The following is a 20703-nucleotide window of genomic DNA, read 5'->3' on the forward strand; positions in this document are numbered from 1 at the left end:
ACATAACACCTGTCGGGGGGAGACTGCAGCAGTTCCTGCCCGTCTGGAGAAACATCACCACAGACAGGTGGGTGCGACAACTAATCCAGTATGGTTATTGCCTAGAGCTGACATCCACTCCACCCAACATCCCACCGAGGCAAAGGCCTATGTCCGCAGAGCACTTGCACTTATTGCAGCAGGAAGTGGTGGCGATGCTGCAAAAAGGCGCAATCGAGCTCGTGCCGGTGGGGGAGGAAGGCACAGGGGTATATTCCCTGTACTTCCTTATTCCAAAGAAGGACGGTTCTCTCAGGCCCATTCTCGATCTACGTCCCCTCAACCTGTACATACTGTCAGAGCATTTCCATATGCTTACACTACAGCAGATTCTTCCCTTGCTAAACCAGGGAGACTTCTTAGCGACCTTAGATCTCAAGGATGCTTATTTCCACATTCCACTACACCCGTCACACAGGAAATACCTCAGGTTCACTATTCAAGGCAGGCACTACCAGTTCAAAGTCCTACCCTTCGGAGTCACTACGGCCCCGAGGGTGTTCACCAAGTGTCTAGCGACAGTGGCGGCGCACCTCAGGAGGCAGAATATCCATGTCTACCCCTACCTAGACGACTGGCTCGTACAAGCCAAGTCAGAGCAACAGTGCGCCGCAGACATGTCGACTACAATTCACCTTCTTCACGATCTGGGTTTCTCCCTAAATTACCCAAAATCGCATCTTCAGCCGGCACATGTCCGGCAGTTCCTGGGTGCTACGATCAACACCCTGACAGCCATGGCTCAGCCAAACCAAGTCAGAATCGACAGCATTCAGTCACTGATCCAACGATTCCGACCAAGACACTCCCTGCCAGCGAGAGTGTTCATGCAGTTGATCGGCATGATGGCCTCCTGCATCTTCATAGTCCCTCACGCACGGTTACATATGCGCCCGCTCCAGGAGTGCTTAGCGAATCAGTGGACACAGGCTCGTGGGCAATTGACAGACCTAGTGTTGGTTACCAGTCGGGCATACGACTCTCTGCATTGGTGGACTCCACACAACCTTTGCAAGGGCCGACTGTTCCACGAGCCCGTGCCGCAGATTGTCCTGACGACGGACGCATCTCTCCAGGGCTGGGGAGCACATGTGCTCACTTACACAGTGCAGGGACTATGGACGACGCAGCAACAGAAGATGCACATCAACTATCTGGAACTGATGGCAATCTTCATGGCGCTCAAGTCCTTCATTGTACATCTGAGCAACAAGGTCGTGCTAGTCCGGACGGACAACATGACCGCGATGTACTACATTCAGAAACAGGGGGGCACCCACTCGCCACAGCTGTCTCATCTGGCTCAGAGCATGTGGAAGTGGGCCATTCAGAGGAACATTTTCCTCATGGCAGAACACCTCCCGTGCAAGGACAATCAGATGGCGGATCTGCTCAGCAGATACAGCCATCAGATGCACGAGTGGGAGATACACCCTTCGGTTCTCCACCCGTTCTTCCAGCAGTGGGGTCATCCGGAGATAGACCTGTTCGCAACAAAGGAGAACGCAAAATGCCGACTCTTTGCCGCCAGGTTCCCTCACCCACAGTCGCAGGGGAATGCGATATGGATGAACTGGTCAGGCAAATTTGCATACGCTTTTCCGCCAGCCCCTCTAATACCGCTGGTCGCAAGAAAGCTAAGGCAGCACTCCATGACTCTCGTCCTGGTTGCTCCAACGTGGGCACGACAAGCTTGGTACACCACGTTCCTCGAACTCTCAGTGGTGCCGCATCAAAGACTGCGCCTCACGCCCAGCCTTTTGACGCAGAACCATGGAGACATTCAGCATCCAGATCCACGACAGCTCAACCTGGCGATCTGGCTCCTGAAGTCCTAGAGTTTGGATACCTTAACCTGCCTCCAGAATGCATGAGTATCATCAAGGAGGCGAGGAAACCAACTACTAGAGCATGCTATGCTGCTAAGTGGAAGCGTTTTGTCATCTACTGTACGTCCAATGACATCAACCCACTTGATGCATCTATTCCCAACATCATCTGCTATCTGTTACATCTCTACAAGTGCAATCTGGCGTACACTTCCATTAGGATACATCTCTCAGCCATAGCGGCTTATCTTCAGAACAGGCAGCACCTCTCTGTCTTCAGAGTGCCCGCCATTAAAGCCTTCCTTGAAGGTCTGAAGAGAGTCATTCCCCCAAGAACGCCACCAGCTCCGGTGTGGAACCTCAACGTCGTTCTCACCAGACTGATGGGGCCACCATTTGAGCCACTGCACTCGTGTGAGCTCCAATTCCTTACGTGGAAAGTGGCTTTTCTGATAGCTATTACGTCTCTGAGGCGTGTCAGTGAGCTGCAAGCGCTCACCATACAAGAGCCGTTCATTCAAATTCACCCAAATAGGGTAGTGCTACGCACTAACCCTAAATTCCTTCCTAAGGTGGTGTCACAGTTTCATCTTAACCAGACTATCGACTTACCAGCATTCTTTCAAAACCCGCAAACGGTGGCGGAAAGAATGCTTCATACCTTAGATGTACGGAGGGCGTTGATGTACTACATAGACAGAACACAACCCTTTAGAAAGACAAAACAACTCTTTGTTGCCTTCGCACCACAACACAAAGGCAACCCAATTTCTAAAGCAGGGATAGCCAGGTGGATTGTTAAGTGCATCCAGATATGTTATCAGAAAGCCAAGCGCACTTTAACAATACCCCCCAGAGCGCACTCCACACGCAAACTGGGGGCATCCATGGCTTTCCTAGGGAACATTCCTTTAGAGGATATTTGCAGAGCAGCCACGTGGGTCACACCACATACCTTCACAAAACACTACTGTGTTGATGTGCATTCCAAGCAGCAAGCAGCTGTAGGACAGGCTGTTCTCAAGACACTTTTTCAGGTTTCTGCAGCTGGCACGGGCAACCGCCGCTAATGGAGGGACTGCTATGTATTCTATGCTAAGATATGAATTTAGCAGCCCACATGCCTCGAACTGAATATGCTACTTACCAGTATGCATCTGTTCTTGGCATGTAGGGCTGCTAACATTCATATCGCCCGCCCTCCTCCCCGGTGCCTGTCGCAGCTGCAGATATACTATTGTATTTATTCATTAGCATGGACATCCTTTACACTTTCACTCCATCTCCTGCCACAATGGCGAAAAACAATCTGGGGATGGAGCCGATGCCCATGCGCACTGTAGTCCAGGGGAGGAGCCACCTATCTCAGGATACTTCGAAGACTCTTCCAGGACAACAATGTGCAATCATCCGAGCCCAACACTAGGCGGCGATCTAATGCTAAGATATGAATGTTAGCAGCCCTACATGCCAAGAACAGATGCATACTGGTAAGTAGCATATTCATTTAGACCGACCACCCTTTACAACACACCACAGTGAAAAGACACACACTGTCTAGCAACAGCTATTGCTCATCTGCAAAACTGAACCATATCTCCCTGAGGCAGCTTTCAGAACCACTGTCTGAGAAGTTGCTATTTCCTATGTAGATGGTGGCAGTGCCTAACTCACCTGTATTGACCGATGCATCTGGCGTCAACCAAGAATACTGTTGCCCATTGACTCGTAAAGAAACAAGATCAATTCTCCTAACCTAAAGGAACTACACTGAATGTTATGAACAGAGCCCTAGTCCCAGCATTTGCCCAAGAGCCTTAAGCCTAGACCTGGGCATCATATAGGTATTTCAAAGTCCCTCAATTGGCTCCAGTCACAACAGTGGATAATGATGATAACTCATCACACACCCCCCTCGAACAGTCTCACACATACTTACCAGGAGCAGCATGACATGTGGAAGGAGTCTGGCAAAATTTCTGGAAAACTTCTTGACATAAGCCTTCCACTGGGATCCCACTCATTACCTGATACTTGTACAAACTGACTGTGCAAGCACGCTAGGGCTATTATGCATGGAAAAAGTGCTTGATTCAGGAGTCTGACACTTGGTCAAACTGTTATCCAAGCAGACACTTGGGAACGGTTGTTTGGGGTTCCAGCTTCAATTCTTTGGTCACCGGAAGCTGGCAGCGGATGTATTTCATTACCACGCATGCTTTTACAACGCATGCCTTTACCACGCAACTTTCACAACGCAAGTCGTTACAACGACTTCCGTTGGGGGGTGCTGGATAGTGAATAGTTTAATTTACTATTCCAACTCCAGTCCCCATGGATAGTAGGGAAGGTTTTGGATAGTAAATTAACTATTCCCTATCCTAGAGCGCCCCCCAGCGCAAGTCGTTGTAACGACTTGCGTTGTAAAAGTTGCGTGGTAAAGGTACTGCGTTGTAAAAGTTGCGTTGTAAACGCTGTTCCCCGCTGGCAGCTAGCCTGCTTTCCATTTTATTGGGGAGTGAACTCAAAAGGAGGTGTATCCTTCCAGCTTGATTCCTGTTCCAAAGTGGAAGCCTGGAGAATTAGGCACACCGGTATCTTGCATCTTTGGGCGATAGACAGGTGGTGCTACCGGCTGTTTTGCGATTACTTTCTGCCTTTAATGCTGTATGTCTTCTCATATAATAAACTTCACATGGTATGTACCAGAATATCGTTGTTGGAAGAGCGTCTGACACAAATATCATGTCCAAGGTATCATCTACAAAAATATTGCCATACTGAAGAGATGCAAAAGACCAGAACACAAGCCATCTCAAGCACAGCTCTTAGGCTGTGGCACAACATGACGTCACGGCTCAAGCTCCTTCACATTTGTACTTTGGGAAGGAGCAGGGAACTCCTCTCTACAAGGAGCACCTCATCGAGCATCAATACGAAACCCACTGTTTATCCCACCCGGAATGAGACTCTGACAAAATTCCTCTTCTCTGTTCGTGCTCAGTGTTCCATCAGTCCTTCACCGCTTATAGGTGCAGTGCTCCATTACTTCCCAGATAAGCGTATGCTTTTTCACTTCAGTTTCATAGTGGGGAGAGAGAAACACACACATATATATATATATATATATATATATATATATATATATATATATATATATATATATATATATATATATATATAATATTTTGACTTGCTCTTTGTAGGATAATGTAGCATTGCTGATAAATGTTTTTGAGGAATTTGGTAATAAAACACTTTTGCATTTCAAGTGTGAGATCTCAATGATAGACGATAAGGCGCAATTCTAGAACCATAAACTGACTTGCGCTTCTGACTTGAATTTCCTTGTCAGATGTCCATCTCAGTGGCCTCCTCTAATCATACTTCTTATGAACATCTGTAGATCTATTTCCACTCTGAGCCTATGGGACTTGTGAACCTTATATGGTCAGTGCTGTGTTTGGTCATGGCATAATGAGGCTACTGTGGGGCTTCGGTGGTAGGGTACTATAGTGGCCTTGGAGGAAGGAGGGTACAGATTGGGTCAGGATGAACGGAGCTAATTGTCAGGATCTGGATGGAAGGAAAAAGATCTTGCTGAAATGATGTTACTGTGGTCTTGGTTCGTTGGAGGATAAGAGGGCTGGTTGGAAGGGTGCCATATTAGGGCTCCTGAATAGGTCGAATGCATGGATGTATATAAGAGGCTCTTTTACAGACCAGGATAATATGTATTTCTAGAAAGTGACTATAGGGGCTCTAGATGGTAGATATTGATAAAATGGCATGATGTGATGCCGGAGTGGTCCGGGCGGACGACAGGGGGGTCATACTTGGTATGAGTGTTATAGAAGCCACTGTTGGCTTGGTTCTTAGGAAAGGATTGAGGTGGCTGCTATAGGATCTGTGACTTATGGTAGGCAGTAGCAGGGGTCCTGAGTGGTATGAGCTGTTGACAAATGCCACCAGGGCTGGATGGAATGGATCCTACTGGGCTTGGGTGGAATTGATAAGTGGCAAATGTAGTGGGCATACGCATGATGGATGGTATGTAACCTTTACAACAAAACTTTTACAACGACCTACCATTACAACGCAACTTTTACAACGCAAACTATTACAACGCATTGCTCTGGGGGGCGCTCTAGGATAGGGAATAGTTTAATTTACTATCCAATAACCTTCCCTACTATCCACGGGGACTGGAGTTGGAATAGTAAATTAAACTATTCACTATCCAGCACCCCAAAGCGCTATGCGTTGTAATGGTATGTGTGGTAAAAACCGCGTTGTAAAGGTAGGCGTTGTAAAAGTATGCGTTGTAACGTCATACATCCATGATGGATACATTGGAGATGCCATAGGGCTTGCCACTTAGGATGATTAGATGACATACGATGGGGAAATCGGGGTTAATTGTTGAAGTGAAGGGTAGCAGCTGTTTTGTTTGTGTAGAATGTGGATGGTGGCCTTTTGTGAAGCCAGGGTGGAATGGATAGATACATTCATGGTAGGCACAGTAATGGGCCATAATTCTGCATGATCCTCCTTGCTGTTTCTATTGAAGGTCATTATGACTAGCTCTCTCTGAGTACCTTATTACTGGACATGCCTATTCCATACTTTCTAATCCCGTTTGATGATCCTTATAGATAATAATGCATGAGGCTATTAGTGCCAGTCTTACCATTCTGTGATGAGCAGGATGTGCAATTTATTGGCCATGTATTAGAGAACCCTGCACCACCCCTACTTAAAAAGCCTATGTAGGACTATGTCGCTTTTCACAGATATGATTTGTGGACTTTGCACTTTGTGACCGGATGAGCAATAGTGACTTGAGTAAAAAAGTATCAAGATAATAACGTTCTTCACAAAAAGATTGTTCTATTTCAGGAAGTAATTAAGTGTGTAAACATTTTGGACAATATTTTGGGAGACTGAGAAATACATCAATACATTTGACGTAAAGAACTTCTTTTTTTCAATCGCCACTAGTGAAATATTAATTCTTGTGCTTAATTAAACGCTGCACGGCTTTATATGTAGCGCAGGGAACCATTATTTAAATTATAGGTCGAAGTCCAGGTTCCCTAGAGTTATTAGGACGGCCATGTATACTTTGCGCCAGTTTGGGCATAGGCACACCACTTCCAGCACATCACAGATTAAAGAAGTGCAAGAATGAACTAACTTTGGCCACAGCATCATTTACGCACCCAGGATCTGGAGTGACATCTCCATGTGCATCAAGACAACGCATGTCCTCCTTCAATTTTGGACCTGACTAAACACCCATTTAAGGACCACTGCATTACTAAACAGTAAATAGTCCACCTCCACTCTAGTAACCCAGCCGCCCACTTAGATTGTACTCAGTTCTCCGTTGTTTTTTTTGTTAAGTTAGCCCCATACAGATATCACATACAGACATACATAAAGCCTCACTTTATTGATTGTTGTGTGCACCGATTAATAAGTAACAATATTTTCCTCTCTGGGTAGGTGTGGTTCCAAATGTACCTTATGAATGCATTAGTACATTATTAAAGTATACTACTGCAGATTTCATACCCCCACAATGTATGCCATCTGCTTCACATTAACAACCTCACATGGTGCTTTTGTAGCACTGTGAGCCTTTGATTGACTGATGTGTGTGGTATGAGAGGCACTGTAATATTAAACATTTGCAACATTTCTTTCAGGCTGCTATAAGATCACCACAGTGTTCAGCCATGCACAGACGGTTGTATTGTGTGTAGGATGCTCCACTGTTCTGTGTCAGCCCACAGGAGGCAAAGCCAGACTTACAGAAGGTAAAGCAATATTGGATGTAAACATTTCTGAATGCACGTGTTTTTTTATGTACAGAGTTCTTACAGATGTGTTTAATGTAGATACAGTGTTCTATTAAATAATTATAGTTCACTGCTGTGGACTGTAAGGGTTGTTAAAGGCAGTAATCCAAATTACAGGCCCCAGCTCAGGCCAGGACTTATAAGGACTATAAGGGCATTTCACATTTGGTATTACCTGAGGCAGAAGGGCTATAATGCTATTAGAACACGCCACTCACTAAGGTTAGAATGGTCTAACTTTAAAATGGAAAAGTAGATAGACAAACATTGAAACGTTTAAGCAGAAGGTCTGCAACAGCCATTACTGGCCCGAGCTGCACCATTATTTTCAGCTGATCTCAACAGTCCAGTTCTGAAGTGATGTATCCATTGCCTCCTCTGCTCTACAAGTACAGGGCAAGGTCCTAAGTAATCTCAACATGCTTAGCATTAGAACTCACCGGTTTAAATGTTCTAAATGTCCAGCCTGTGCCTCCAAAGTGGGATCAATACTGATCCTCTCAAACCAGTAATGTGTACTTCCTCTGGACTCTATGGTGATCCGTCAGGCTAGTTTGGCGAGCGATATTTGCAAGGAAAAGACCTTTACTTGTGTCAGTGCTTATAGAGCGCTTGGACTAAACCCTGTGTGTTGGAATAAATCAATCAATCATTTGTAGAGTGCACTACATACCCGCGAGGGTCTCAACGCGCTGGGGGAATGGGGGGGGGGCACTACTGATCGAACAGCCAGGTCTTGAGTATCTGCCTGAAGGTCAGCAGGGCTAGGGTCTGTCATAGGCTCAGTGGAAGGGTCTTCCATGTCTTGGCGGCGAGGTGGGAGAAGGATCTCCCACAGGTGGTGGTTCTTCGGATGCGTGGGACGGTGGCGAGTGAGAGGTCGGCGGAGTGGAGCTGGCGGTTTGGGATGTAAAAGGAGAGCCGTCTGTTGAGGTAGGCTGGGCCAGTCTTGTGGAGTGCCTTGTGTGCGTGGGTGAGGAGCTTCAAGGATATCCTCTTGTTGACGGGGAGCCAGTGCAGGTTTCTCAGGTGGGTGGTGATGTGGCCGTGGCGTTGTACATTGAGGATCAGTCGTGCCGAGGTGTTTTGGATGCGTTGTAGTCGTTTGATGAGCTTGGTCGGGGCTTCCGCGTAAAGGGCGTTTCCGTAGTCGAGTTTGCTCCTGACGAGGGCCTCGGTGACTGTCTTTCTTGTATCTGTTGGGATCCATATGTAGATCTTGCAGAGCATGCGGAGGGTGTTAAAGCAGCAGGAGGAGACGGAGTTGACTTGCTTGGCCATTGAGAGCGTTGAGTCGAGGATGATTCCCAGGTTGCGTGCGTGGTCGGTGGGTGTCGGGGCTGCCCCCAGTGCCGTCGGCCACCAGGAGTCATCCCAGGCTGAAGGGTTGGAGCCGAGGATGAGGACCTCCGTCTTGTCCGAGTTCAGCTTCAGACGGCTGGCCTTCATCCAGTCGGCGACGGCCTTCATTCCTTCGTGGAGGTTGGCTTTGGCTGTGATGGGGTCCTTGGTGAGGGAGAGGATCAGCTGAGTGTCGTCGGCGTAGGAGATTATGTTGAGGTCGTGATACGTGTGCGAGCGGAGCCATGTAAATGTTGAACAGCAACGGGCTGAGGGAGGATCCCTGGGGTACGCCACAGGTGATCTCTGAGGCTTTGGAACGGGATTGTGGGAGGTGGACGCTCTGGGTTCTGCCAGAGAGGAAGGAGGTGGTCCAATCCAGAGCTTTGTCTTGGATCCCTGCGGTGTGGAGGCGTGCACGTAGTGTGCGGTGGTAGACAGTGTCGAAGGTGGCAGAGAGGTCTAGGAGGATGAGTGCTGCGGTCTCGCCGTTGTCCAGCAGGGTCCTGATGTCAGTGGCGGCGAAGCGGGCAGTCTCGGTACTGTGGTTGCTGCGGAACCCTGACTCGGAAGGGTCCAACATTCTGTTTTCTTTGAGGTATCAGGTTAGCTGTCTGACGGTTTTCTCACTGACCTTGGCCGGGATGGGGAGCAGAGAGATGGGCCGGACGTTCTTAAGGTCTCTTGGGTCTGCCTTAGGTTTTTTGAGTAGGGCGTTGATCTCAGCGCGTTTCCAGATCTCTGGGAAGGTCACGGTCTCGAGGGAGAGATTGATGACGTTGCGCAGGTGGGGTGCGATGGTGCTGCTTGCTCTGTTGAAGACGTGGTGTGGGAATGGGTCAGACGGAGAGACGGAGTGGATTGAGCGCATGGTCTTGATGGTGTCATCGATGCTCACGCTGGCCCAGGCTAGCAGGGGGTCGTGGTCGATGGTGTACGGAGGGTCTGTTGTGTTGCTGTCTGTTGGGGCTGTCTGGGTGTTGAAGCTGTTGTGGATGTCTGCTATCTTGCGGTGAAAGAAGGTAGCGAGGGAGTCGCACAGTGCTTGCGACGGCGGGATGTCGTTGGTGTTGGAGCTGGGGTTGAAGAGCTCCTTGCTATTGTGTGCGTTGTTGTCGAGGCAGTCTTTGAAGGAGGTCCTCTTGGCCGCCCTGATGAGGTGGTGGTGGTTGCTAATGGCGTCCTTGTGTACTGCGTGGCTGTCCGGAGTTTGTTCACTGTGCCATTTCTTCTCTAGTTTCCCGCAGGCTTGCTTGGAGGCTAGGAGTTCTGGGGTGAACCAGCTGGCCCTCTTGCTGGTGTCTCTGAGTGGTTTCTTCAGCGGGGTGAGGGTGTTGGTGCAGTCCTCGATCCAGCATCTGAGGCTGTGGGCAGCGTCGTAGTGTTGGAGGGTTCGGTGGGTGGGCTGAGAGCGAGGTTTGCGTGTAGTTGGTCTTCGGGGATTTTGCTCCAGCAGCGGCGGGGGAGTTGTTGGGTGCAGTGGTATATGATAGGCTTCTGGAAGGCGAAGTGGATGCAGCGGTGGTCGGTCCAGAGGAGTTTGATGGTGTGGCCGTTGGAGACATACGGGCTTGAGGAGAAGACTAGGTCGAGCGGGTGGCCGGCGGAGTGGGTTGGCGTTGTGACGAGTTGCTTCAGTCCGAGGTTGGCGAGGTTATTGATCAGGGTTGTGGAGTTGTTGTTCTCAAGGTGAAAGTTCAGGTCTCCAAGGAGGATGTAGTCAGTGGAGGTCAGGGCGTGCATGCTGATCAAGTCGGCGATGGAGTCGCTGAACTGGGGGCGGGGCCCGGGGGATCGGTAGACAAGGGTGCCTCTGAGGGTGGAATTAGAGTCTGTGTGGATCTGGAAATGCATGTGTTCGGCGGTGCTAGTCGAGACCCTGATGCTGCTCTTGTGGACAATGGCGATTCCTCCTCCGACTCCGTTGGTGCGGTCTCTGTGGGTGATCTTGTAGCCGTCTGGGATGGCTATTGCGATGTCGGGTACGGAGGAGTCGTTAAACCAGGTCTCTGTCAGGAAGGCGACGTCCGGGAATGTTGTGTCGAGCAGGTCCCAGAGCTCAAAGGCATGCTTGCGTGCAGAGCGGGTGTTCAGTAGTATGCATCGGAGGTGGTGGGGGTCTTTCTTGGCGGGTGGTTCGTTGACTCTGAGGCTGGTGTAGCTGCAGTTCCGGCAGGTGAAGGGGCAGTGTGTGCGTTTTGGGGTGGCTCAGTCCGGAGTTGAGCATGCAGAGTGCAGGCGTCGTAGTGGCGGCGGTCGTCATGGCGGGTGCGGGGGCCAGGGGTTCTGGCGCTAGGCGCGGTCCAGGAACGGACGGGCGCAGACGGGCTGGCCTTAGACGCACCTTCTGCACGCCAACGGCGCGGCCGCGCAGCGGCTGGCATATATGGGGAGGGAGGAGCAGCTGGGAGGCGGGGGCAGCGAATGGGCAGTGGGCAGTCAGGGGGGGCAGGGACGCAGGGGACGCAGCGGTGAGGGACAGCGAAGGTAACAGGGGGAAAAAGGGGCATAAAACTCGAGGGTAAAACGAGTGGAACAGAAGGCAAAAGGGGCACAGAAATGAGGGAAAAACGAGTGGCACAGAGGGCAGAAGGGCACAAAAAAATGAGTGGAACAGAGGGCAGAAGGGCACAAAAAACGAGGGAAAACGAGTTGAACAGAGGGTAGAAAGGCACAAAAACGAGGGGAAAATGAGTGGAACAGAGGGCAGAAAGGCACAAACAACGAGGGAAAAACGAGTGGAACAGAGGGCAGAAAGGCACAAAAAACTAGGGGAAAACGAGTGGAACAGAGGGCAGAAAGGCACAAAAAACGAGGGAAAAACGAGTGGAACAGAGGGCAGAAAAGCACAAAAATCGAGGGAAAAACGAGTGGAACAGAGGACTGAAAGGCATAAAAAACGAGGGAAAAATGAGTGGAACAGAGGGCAGAAAGGCACAAAATCACTAGGGAAAAACGAGTGGCACAGAGGGCAGAAAGGCACAAACAACGAGGGAAAACGAGTGACACAGAGGGCAGAAGGGCACAAAAAAGAGTGGAACAGAGGTCAGAGCACCAAAAACAAAGGAAAAACGAGTGGAACAGAGGGCAGAAAGGCACAAAAAATTAGGCAAAAACGAGAGGCACAGAGGGCAAAAAGGCACAAAAAACGGGAAAAACGAGTGGAACAGAGGGTAGAAAGGCACAAAAAACGAGGGAAAAAGAGTGGAACAGAGGGCAGAAAGGCACAAAAAAATGAGGGTAAACGAGTGGAACAGGGCAGAAAGGCACAAAAAACGAGGGAAAAATGAGTGGAACGGAGGGCAGAAAGGCTAAAAAAAACGAGGGAAACGAGTGGAACAGAGGGCAGAAAGGCACAAAAAACGAGGGAAAAGCGAGTGGCACAGAGGGCAGAAAGGCACAAAAAACGAGGGAAAAGCGAGTGGCACAGAGGGCAGAAAGGTACAAAAAACTAGGGAAAAACGAGTGGACCAGAGGGCAGAGGCACAAAAAACTAGGGGAAAACGAGTGGAACAGAGGTCAGAGAGGCACGGGGGCAGCGAGGGGAACAGAAGGGAAAACCGGGCAAAGACACGGGGGCAGCGAGAGGCACAGAAGGAAAGACTCGGCAGAGAGAGCAGGGGGACAGCGAGGGGAACAGAGGGAAGACAAAGGGGCACGGACCACGTACAAGCAAGGGAGAAGACAGACCACAGCAGTCACAGACACGACAATGAAAATACAGGCAATACAATAAAAGCAATAAAGTGTAGGATGAACAAACCTGCCTACCACTGGCCACCAGGGATGAGGCGCAGGTGGCAGCCTGCGGGTGGTGGAGGGCCTCGAATGTCCTCAGCAGCGGCAGCTGGGGCAGGGAGACACTGGCGGTGCTGTGCGGAGGGGGAGGGACCTACCTGGTGGGGTCAAGGGAAGCTCAGCTGCTGTGGTGACTGAGCAGGTGAAGAGGAAGCCAGCTGCCTAGATAGGAGAGGAGCAGGCCCCCTACTTGAAGAAACTCATGATAGGGTCAGCTGGCTGAAGTTTGGTCTGTTGTTCACCTCGAAGGAGTCAGGTGAGAGATTTGCAGACCGAGAGTCCATCTTCTAGGTACAGGGAGCTGCAAAGATGCTCCCGCTGCCAACGGTGATGAGTAGGGCTATCCAAGGACTACCCTTAGGTTGCCTGTATCTGTCAGATTCACCCGCAGAGATACACAGGAACCAGATGTATTCACCCCTTAGCAAGGATGTACCCATGTATGGAACAAAATATCAAAAAACCTTCACAAACTGTACTCTGCTTCCTATCTCCGCACAGACTACATGCTACTGTTAGACTCTTTACTTTCATCCAAACTAAAGTGCTACAGTGTGGTCTGATATTGTATTCTAAATGCAGGGAAAAATACTCTTATGTGAAATTGTGTATGCATGTCACCTTTCCAACCAGGGGTACTGCCTTGGGAATACATCGCAACTAGATGCAGGAGCAGCATTTAGTAATAATTAAGATAGTGTCACAAACCAGAGTAGAAGGTGATTATTTAAGTTTGGCAAATTCAGAGATCTCCATTAATTCTCACTGAATGATGGAAACTGGATACCTGTGGGCACGACACCTTCAATTTAACATGCTATGGCAGTATAATTGATGATACTCTGACTGATATAGACTCCTCAAACATGCAGGGAAGTGGCCGCACAGGTTCTAGCCTTACCTGTGTGTGCAATGCTCACGGTTCAGATTCACTTTGTCCTTCCTTCTTTCCTATGTGTCACGCAAATTTCCCAGGTGGGATGACCATGTCTGGAGAAAGTTTTAACCCGAGTGGCACATGTTTTGGGTATCGCAGTAGGCTCACTGGAGAGGAATGAAGGACTGACATACAGTGGTAAATACCCAGTCAGAATTCCAGATTTGTTTGCGTATGTTTTTTTAAAGAAGTAACCAAAGCATGCTTATGATATTGAATCTGTGTAGGAAAGAACTTTGGAGAGATAAGAGCCATGAGAAAGGGGCCACTGTAAATATCCAAAAAATCTGTCATGTCGGACAAGCGAGAGTTTGGAAACTTGTCGAAAGCTAATAAAAAGAAAGACTGGCTGAAAAGGAAGTGAATGCCTAAAGATTCACGTGGGGAGTCAATACGACTGAAACCGAAGGTGTGATTACCAAAAGGCGTGAATGCCCATCTTAAGAGGAGCGCATGGCCTTAGTAAGGGCACAAAATAGCTAAATGCTTGTTTTAATGAAGAACTGATCAAGGTGGCCAACATAAGCAGAGCACCACCATCTACAAAAGCATATTTGAGTGTTAGTTGTACCATACAGACTATCCTGATACAATCTTCATCATGAAAAAACTGAGAAAGTTATATATATTCCCCAGATTCATATGCCCATCAATATCTCCTTGGTGTCATATGCTGATGCTACGCAGCTGGTGATGTCCTTCTCCAATGACCCTAGCCAGGACTCTGCAAAATGTCAGGAGGACCCGACTGCCATCTCTGCTTGGATAGCGGCCAACTGTCTTCAGTTGAACTCCACTAAATCTAAGGTCTTCCTCCTAGGGAGAGACCTGCATCTCTGGAGTAGCAATTGGTGGCCACCCCAGCTCGCTCACCCGCCCTGCCTAAAACGGTTGTTAAGAATCTGGGCGTCTGGGTGGATAGGGCCCTCTACTTTGACGCTTATGCCAAATCAGTAGCAGGTACCTGCTTCGGGTACTGTAGCCCATTTTAGAACTGTTTGACTCACACCCTCTAGATGATTGTCCAAGCCACTGTCATGGCTAGGTTAGACCACTGTAACGCGCTGCTCCTTGCCTCTAATAAGTCAGTGATAAAAGGCTCCAGCGCGCCCAGAATGCCCCAGCCTGCACTTTGTTTGCCCTCCTTTAGCACTTCTCGGTTTCTGGTCTCCTTCGTCGACTACATTGGTTGCCCAGAGAGCAGAGAATTCACTTCAAAGCCCTCTGCTTCATCCACAAGATTCTCTCTGGCCTCTGCCCAGCGATCCTGAGCGACTTGTGCCTCCCTTACGCTCCCATGCACGCCTCTCTCTACCAGAAGTATTACCAACCACCTGGCCTTTAGAAGGGCAGGGAAGACTTGGCTTTTCGCTGATCACTAGTCGCCTCCTCTCACCCACTCCACCTTGCAATCTTAACGCTGGGACGTCCCATTGCTGGGACAGCCATGCACTCTATAAATATTTTTAATATAACATAACATCAAAAAACAGCAGCCAACTGGCAATACTGACAGCCAGGTCAAAGAAACCCGTAAGACACTAAGACCTACAACTTTTCAAATACAGACCCAGGAAAAAAAAACCTGAATAGCAGTCCATTAAACTCAATGGTATCAGGATTTCATTAAACTGTGAATGCTGGCAAGTACAAACTTGCTTTCGAAGGTGAAAGACCGAGGATTAGGTCCTTGGTTAAAGACTAATATGATCACAAACATTCTGAAAGGTATGAACCTTGGGAGGTGTTTAGATGATGAATTCAATAAGTTGCTACATGGATGAGGTAGAGGGCCAAGACACACGGTGGATGGGAGAGGCGGCTAAGGCAGAATGGATGAGAAAAGAGGCAAAGGAGCAGAAGGAGGGAGTGATCTGCAAGGTGCACAAGAGAGATAAACCGGCGCACAGTGAACAATGGGAAGAAACCAATGTACAAGAAAGAGGGGGCTGAGGTGGACATATGGTTGGAGAAACAGAAGGGGATGCTTGACTGGAGTGAGGCACACAGCAGATGAAGGAAGAGACCAAGTGGACGAGAAGGAGTACTGAGAAACAATGTAGACGAGAGGGGGGAACAAAATACAAGGTGGATATGTCACACTGAACTGGTGGTAGAAAGATCCTCTTTAGTTATTCATTTAACATTTTGAATGTGTTTGGTCAGGGTTTGTTCACCTTATTCTATTTTTGCTTGGTTACAGTAACACCACTGCTTGTGGGATGCCTATATATTTATGTTCAAGCCCCAGATTCTGTCCTTTGATGCTCGCCCACTTAGCATTTGGAAATAATGAGTGCATCCGCATAGCTGACACATGCACAGCTTGCAACCAAGGGAAACCCATCCGGGGCTGCGTGCACAGGAGCACTGTATTCTATGTGAACAGTCGTGGAAGGATGTAAGCTGACTGGTTAGGTGATAGAAAAGCACCCTTTCAGGGTAGCAGTTATCACAAGGGGAGAGCAGTCTTGCTCTTTTAACAGTAATAATAATATGATCCCTTTTGGATTGCAACATAAGATTTCACTTTTGGGAAAGAGCGATGGGGATACGCTGGGAGTCACTCCTACTTTCTTATGGGGCCCCTAGACTTTTTCGTTAGCCTGGAAGGTTCTTCTTCTGGAACTGCTACACATGAAATATATGAATTTTATGTTCATTAATCTGAGATTGCTATGCAGACGTGTGGTTGAAATCCATTTTGCGATCAATGTGAATGATCCTCCTTTCTGAGTGATCCAAGAGTCCTGGTTGAATATTGCCTGTGGGACATGTTAGTCCAAATAGTCCTGACCAGGCATACAATCCTACATTGTGTCCGGGACTCACCTCATCCAATAGGTGGGCACATTAGCGGGGTTTTTAAATTTGAATTGGCGCGGTGATCATGGCACGTACCCCAATACAACTCCAAAAACAGTTAAATTCTTACTGCAATTTTATGACCTCACTGGGGCTAATGGTAAATATCAAAAAAACATTTGTCATGCACATTGGAAAAAAGACTACCAGGCAAAAACCGATACACATTGACAAAGCAAAACTGGCTTGCACTAAATCCTATCCATACTTAGGGATCCTATTTGATAACATCTCCTCTTGGAAACAGGCCATTCTCAGCAGGCCTCTTCTGTTTTTGAGAGCTACTTCTGCCCTTATTGGCTTCTCCCGCAAAATAGGGAAGCCCCCTCCAACAGAACTAATTCAAATATATAACGCAAAGTGTCAAAGTGTAGCGGTATATGGAGCCGGGGTTTGGGGCTATGTATCAGTGGATACCTTACAGAGGGTTGAGAATAAATCTATTTGTTATTTGCTGGCTGTTCCGAAATGTTCCCCAACGTTTGCATGTCATACTGAATTGGGCATGGATTACATTGCCGATCACATTAAAATGCAGCCAATTTTATTGTGGCATCGTGTTTGGACTACGGAGCAATGTATACTAACACAGGGGCTATTAACAGATTGTTTAAGCCTTGATAACTGGTCAGATATTCCGTGGCTGTCCTTTGTACATAACTTTTTTAAAGATATGGATCTTTCTATTTATTTTACTGAACCCTCTGTTTTAACTACTATCTCAAGAAAGTCCCTTAGGACGCTTTGTTTGTCGCATTTAAGAGAATTAGGAATAGCTAAAGAAATGCACAAAGTATCTAGTCAACACATTGTAACAATCCAAAGTACTCATGGCATCCAACCATACCTCACTTTTTGTCTGACCAGCTATGAAAAATATTTATTGACTCGATTCAGGTTCAACATATTCTTTCGATTAGTCACTTTTCCAAAGAGACAAGACTGGTCAAACTCAATTATTCGATGTGCCTGTGATGGTACTTCTGAACAGTCTACTATTCACGTATTACTGTTTTGTAATTTTTACAAAGCACCACGTAAGCGTTGGCTCATTCCATTACTACGATCACAGGGCTTGCGCAGATGCCGCCCTGCACTCTTGGCTCTACAATACCTTGATTCAGTATCGAATGCAAAAAGCTTAGCAATGTACCTTAAAAACTGCTTGAAAATCCGTAGCAGTCTCGATCAATCATAGTTGAAGTGTGCACTGTATTTCTGCCTGGAACTGTTCAAACCCCTTATAAAGATACAAATTTCTACGTTAGAATTTTAAACCTAAATTTTATCTGTTCAATTATATTCTATGTAAAGACTTTATTCCGCTCATGTAATTCACTGTTTAATAATATTTTTAAAATGTATTTTAATAATTGTGTACGAAATTGTTTGTTGATGTCGCTTTTATGATTTTAATCGGTCTTAAAATCGAATAAAGCTTTTACTAAAAAAACATTTTTAAAAAATTTGAATTTTAGTTGGATTGTCATAATTGCTACTTACACTGAAGGCAGAAGATTTGATTGTGAAATGTTGAGCGCCTCCTTAATGGTTTTTGAGGATGATAATCATATATAGAACTCCAGGCCAAAGTTGCAGACTTTCACATTCATTCAGACAACCTATTCTTGAAAATATTGCTTCAGACACCTCAGGCGCCACCTTTTGATATCCGGGAAATCCGCTCCCTCAGACGTATTTAGTCAGCTAATTGATTTGAACATCTTATATAACTCAAATTAAGGCTAATAGGCCTCACCATGAGAAAAGCCAATACCTCTTACACTAAACTGATGGAAAGGTCAGACCGGGTATCATTGGAGGGCACCAAATACAAGAGGCACAAAAAAAATCCACTTTTACTAGTGACTCAAACAAAGTTGATCACGATAAAATAGCTGTGCCTCTAGTTCCCACATCCCTGAATTGAAGGTCCGGGATATAGACAAGTACTATAGTGACAGATTCATGCATATTGAGGGCTTTAAATTGAATAAATGGAGCAACTAGTATTATAAAGGAAGTAGGCGTATGTTTTCACTACTGTTGCGAGAAGCGTGCATCAGAAGTGAGATCATATGACACAAACCTATGAGGTACTGATGAAGTGTGCTAATCTAATTATAAGGATTCCTTGGTGGTGGCCCTTAACATCTTATACAATTGGTTTGTATCAATCTCCAATAATTGGTAATAGATCTACAAAGACATTAGTACTGTTGCAGTGAACGCCTTCTCTGAAATCTGGGTTAACAAAAGACTTTTTCTAAGTGAAAGCGACCAAGATCAAGGAAGGAGTCAGTTCTCCAACTCTCCTGTACGCATCACGGGTGGTTGACATGGTTCCACTAACTATTTGGGGCTGTGAAATGTCAAACTTTAAAGCTATTGTCAGTCCTTAATCCTTTCGGTGACCGAGAAGGATTCACAGATAAATAACCTTGTACTGAGACTCTGGGCTTTACTGTCCTAGAATATTGTTGTCTTTCCACACCAGCTTTCTTCTCATATTGTAGTAATATTTCTAGAGATGGTGAACAAGTAGTGAACGCAAACCTTATGTTAAATCGCACTATTATAGGCATGGGGATCGTAATTCAATGTTCTAAAATCATTACCCTTATCACAGTGTCTGCAATGAACTAGCAATAGTAAACAGGATTTATTAAGTGTAAAATGGGTGCCTGGTGTTTATATATTTTTACAGTTTTATATAGGACTGACGTGACCTTAGCTACTTCAGTTTAGTTTGTGATACGGTTCGCCGTAACAATTTGTGAAACCTCAATTGTATGTGCACCTGTTTCATTTGACTTTCTTTTTTTTATTTAAGATGTTATTTAAATGTTTTATTGTGTTTAACTTCTGCTGGACTCTAAATAACTAATGCATTTCTGGTCACTGTTATTTCAAGACTCAGCCCCACATTCGCATCCTCTGAGCTAAACCTGGATAAGCTGCACAAAATACTCAGGGAAGCTCAGCAGGCCATCTTTACATTTTATCCAAAGCACATAGGTTCTGTTAGCTAGAGATCACACACCGATTTTTCTTTGATATTGCGGCATAACACTTCAAGGATGAAGGAAACACCTGACAGTGGTAACATCTATGCCACAATTCTTTACATTATGCAAAGAATACTTGTGCACGGGCCAAAATACCTACAGACACTGGCCCTGCACTACCACCTGGCTGGAAACCTACCATAAGGCCTGGAAGAGAAATCCAATAGACTCCACTCTCAAGGCTTTGTTGATTGTTTGCAGTACAAGAAACCTGGAAAAAGCCAGTCATTAAACTAGTTGCATCAAAACACCTCATCTATTCCCCTGATAACTAGAACCAGTTTTGGCTATAGTACATGTGCGTATATACTCATCAGGAGACAGGTCTGCGCGTCTCATCTTCTGTACAATCTTGACATGTAGCCACAGTAAAATAGCAAGACCCCATGTGCACTGCAGATAAAAAACTATTTTGTGATGTACTTTTTTTATAATGTCTTTTCAGGATGTTCATTTAGAAGAAAACAACACTGAATGGCTCTGGTGACTTTGTGCCTGTCGTGACCTTCTGTACCTTTCCGGATGAGTCTTTTCTGATATAAATTGCCAGTGATTTTGACATACTGTACACTCTGTGACATTACAGGGTGCTCTTCTGCTGCTGTATGTTCATAATTTTCAATAAAATCATGATTTTGTGCATGTTATTTGAGTTGTGTGTATGCAGTAAGCATTGTGAGTGTTATATTACTTCTGTATAAAATACAACATAGTGTATAAATTAACCATAGTAAAGAATCTGATTCAGATGCAAGAGCTCGATTAAGTTTAGGAAATATTTAAACAAAACAGTGTTCTACATGGAAAATTATATGATCTCTAGAAAAAGAGAGGAGGAGAAAAAATGTAAAATAAGAATCAATGGAGAAATTGTTCATCTTGGCAGAACCACAGACGTAATCCTGGAGATAGAGGTTTCCAAAATTACTCATTCACCATGTTATCTAAGTTCAGCATATATG

The 20703-nt window shown here is 46.5% G+C and overlaps 1 protein-coding gene across 1 annotated transcript in view; it reads left to right on the top strand.

The window, feature by feature from the left end:
- LOC144826674 (small ribosomal subunit protein eS27-like) overlaps positions 1 to 20388 on the top strand; it is an 81448-nt gene extending 61060 nt beyond the window's left edge. Inside the window, exons 3-4 of the mRNA XM_078685275.1 lie at positions 7580 to 7690; positions 20187 to 20388. Of these exons, the coding sequence (XP_078541401.1) occupies positions 7580 to 7690; positions 20187 to 20215 (140 nt within the window). The 3' untranslated portion in view covers positions 20216 to 20388. The remainder of the gene's footprint in view (positions 1 to 7579; positions 7691 to 20186) is intronic.
- The last annotated feature ends 315 nt before the right edge of the window (positions 20389 to 20703 follow it).

Source organism: Lissotriton helveticus, chromosome 3_2 (assembly GCF_964261635.1).
Source record: "Lissotriton helveticus chromosome 3_2, aLisHel1.1, whole genome shotgun sequence".
Lineage (NCBI taxonomy): Eukaryota > Metazoa > Chordata > Amphibia > Caudata > Salamandridae > Lissotriton > Lissotriton helveticus.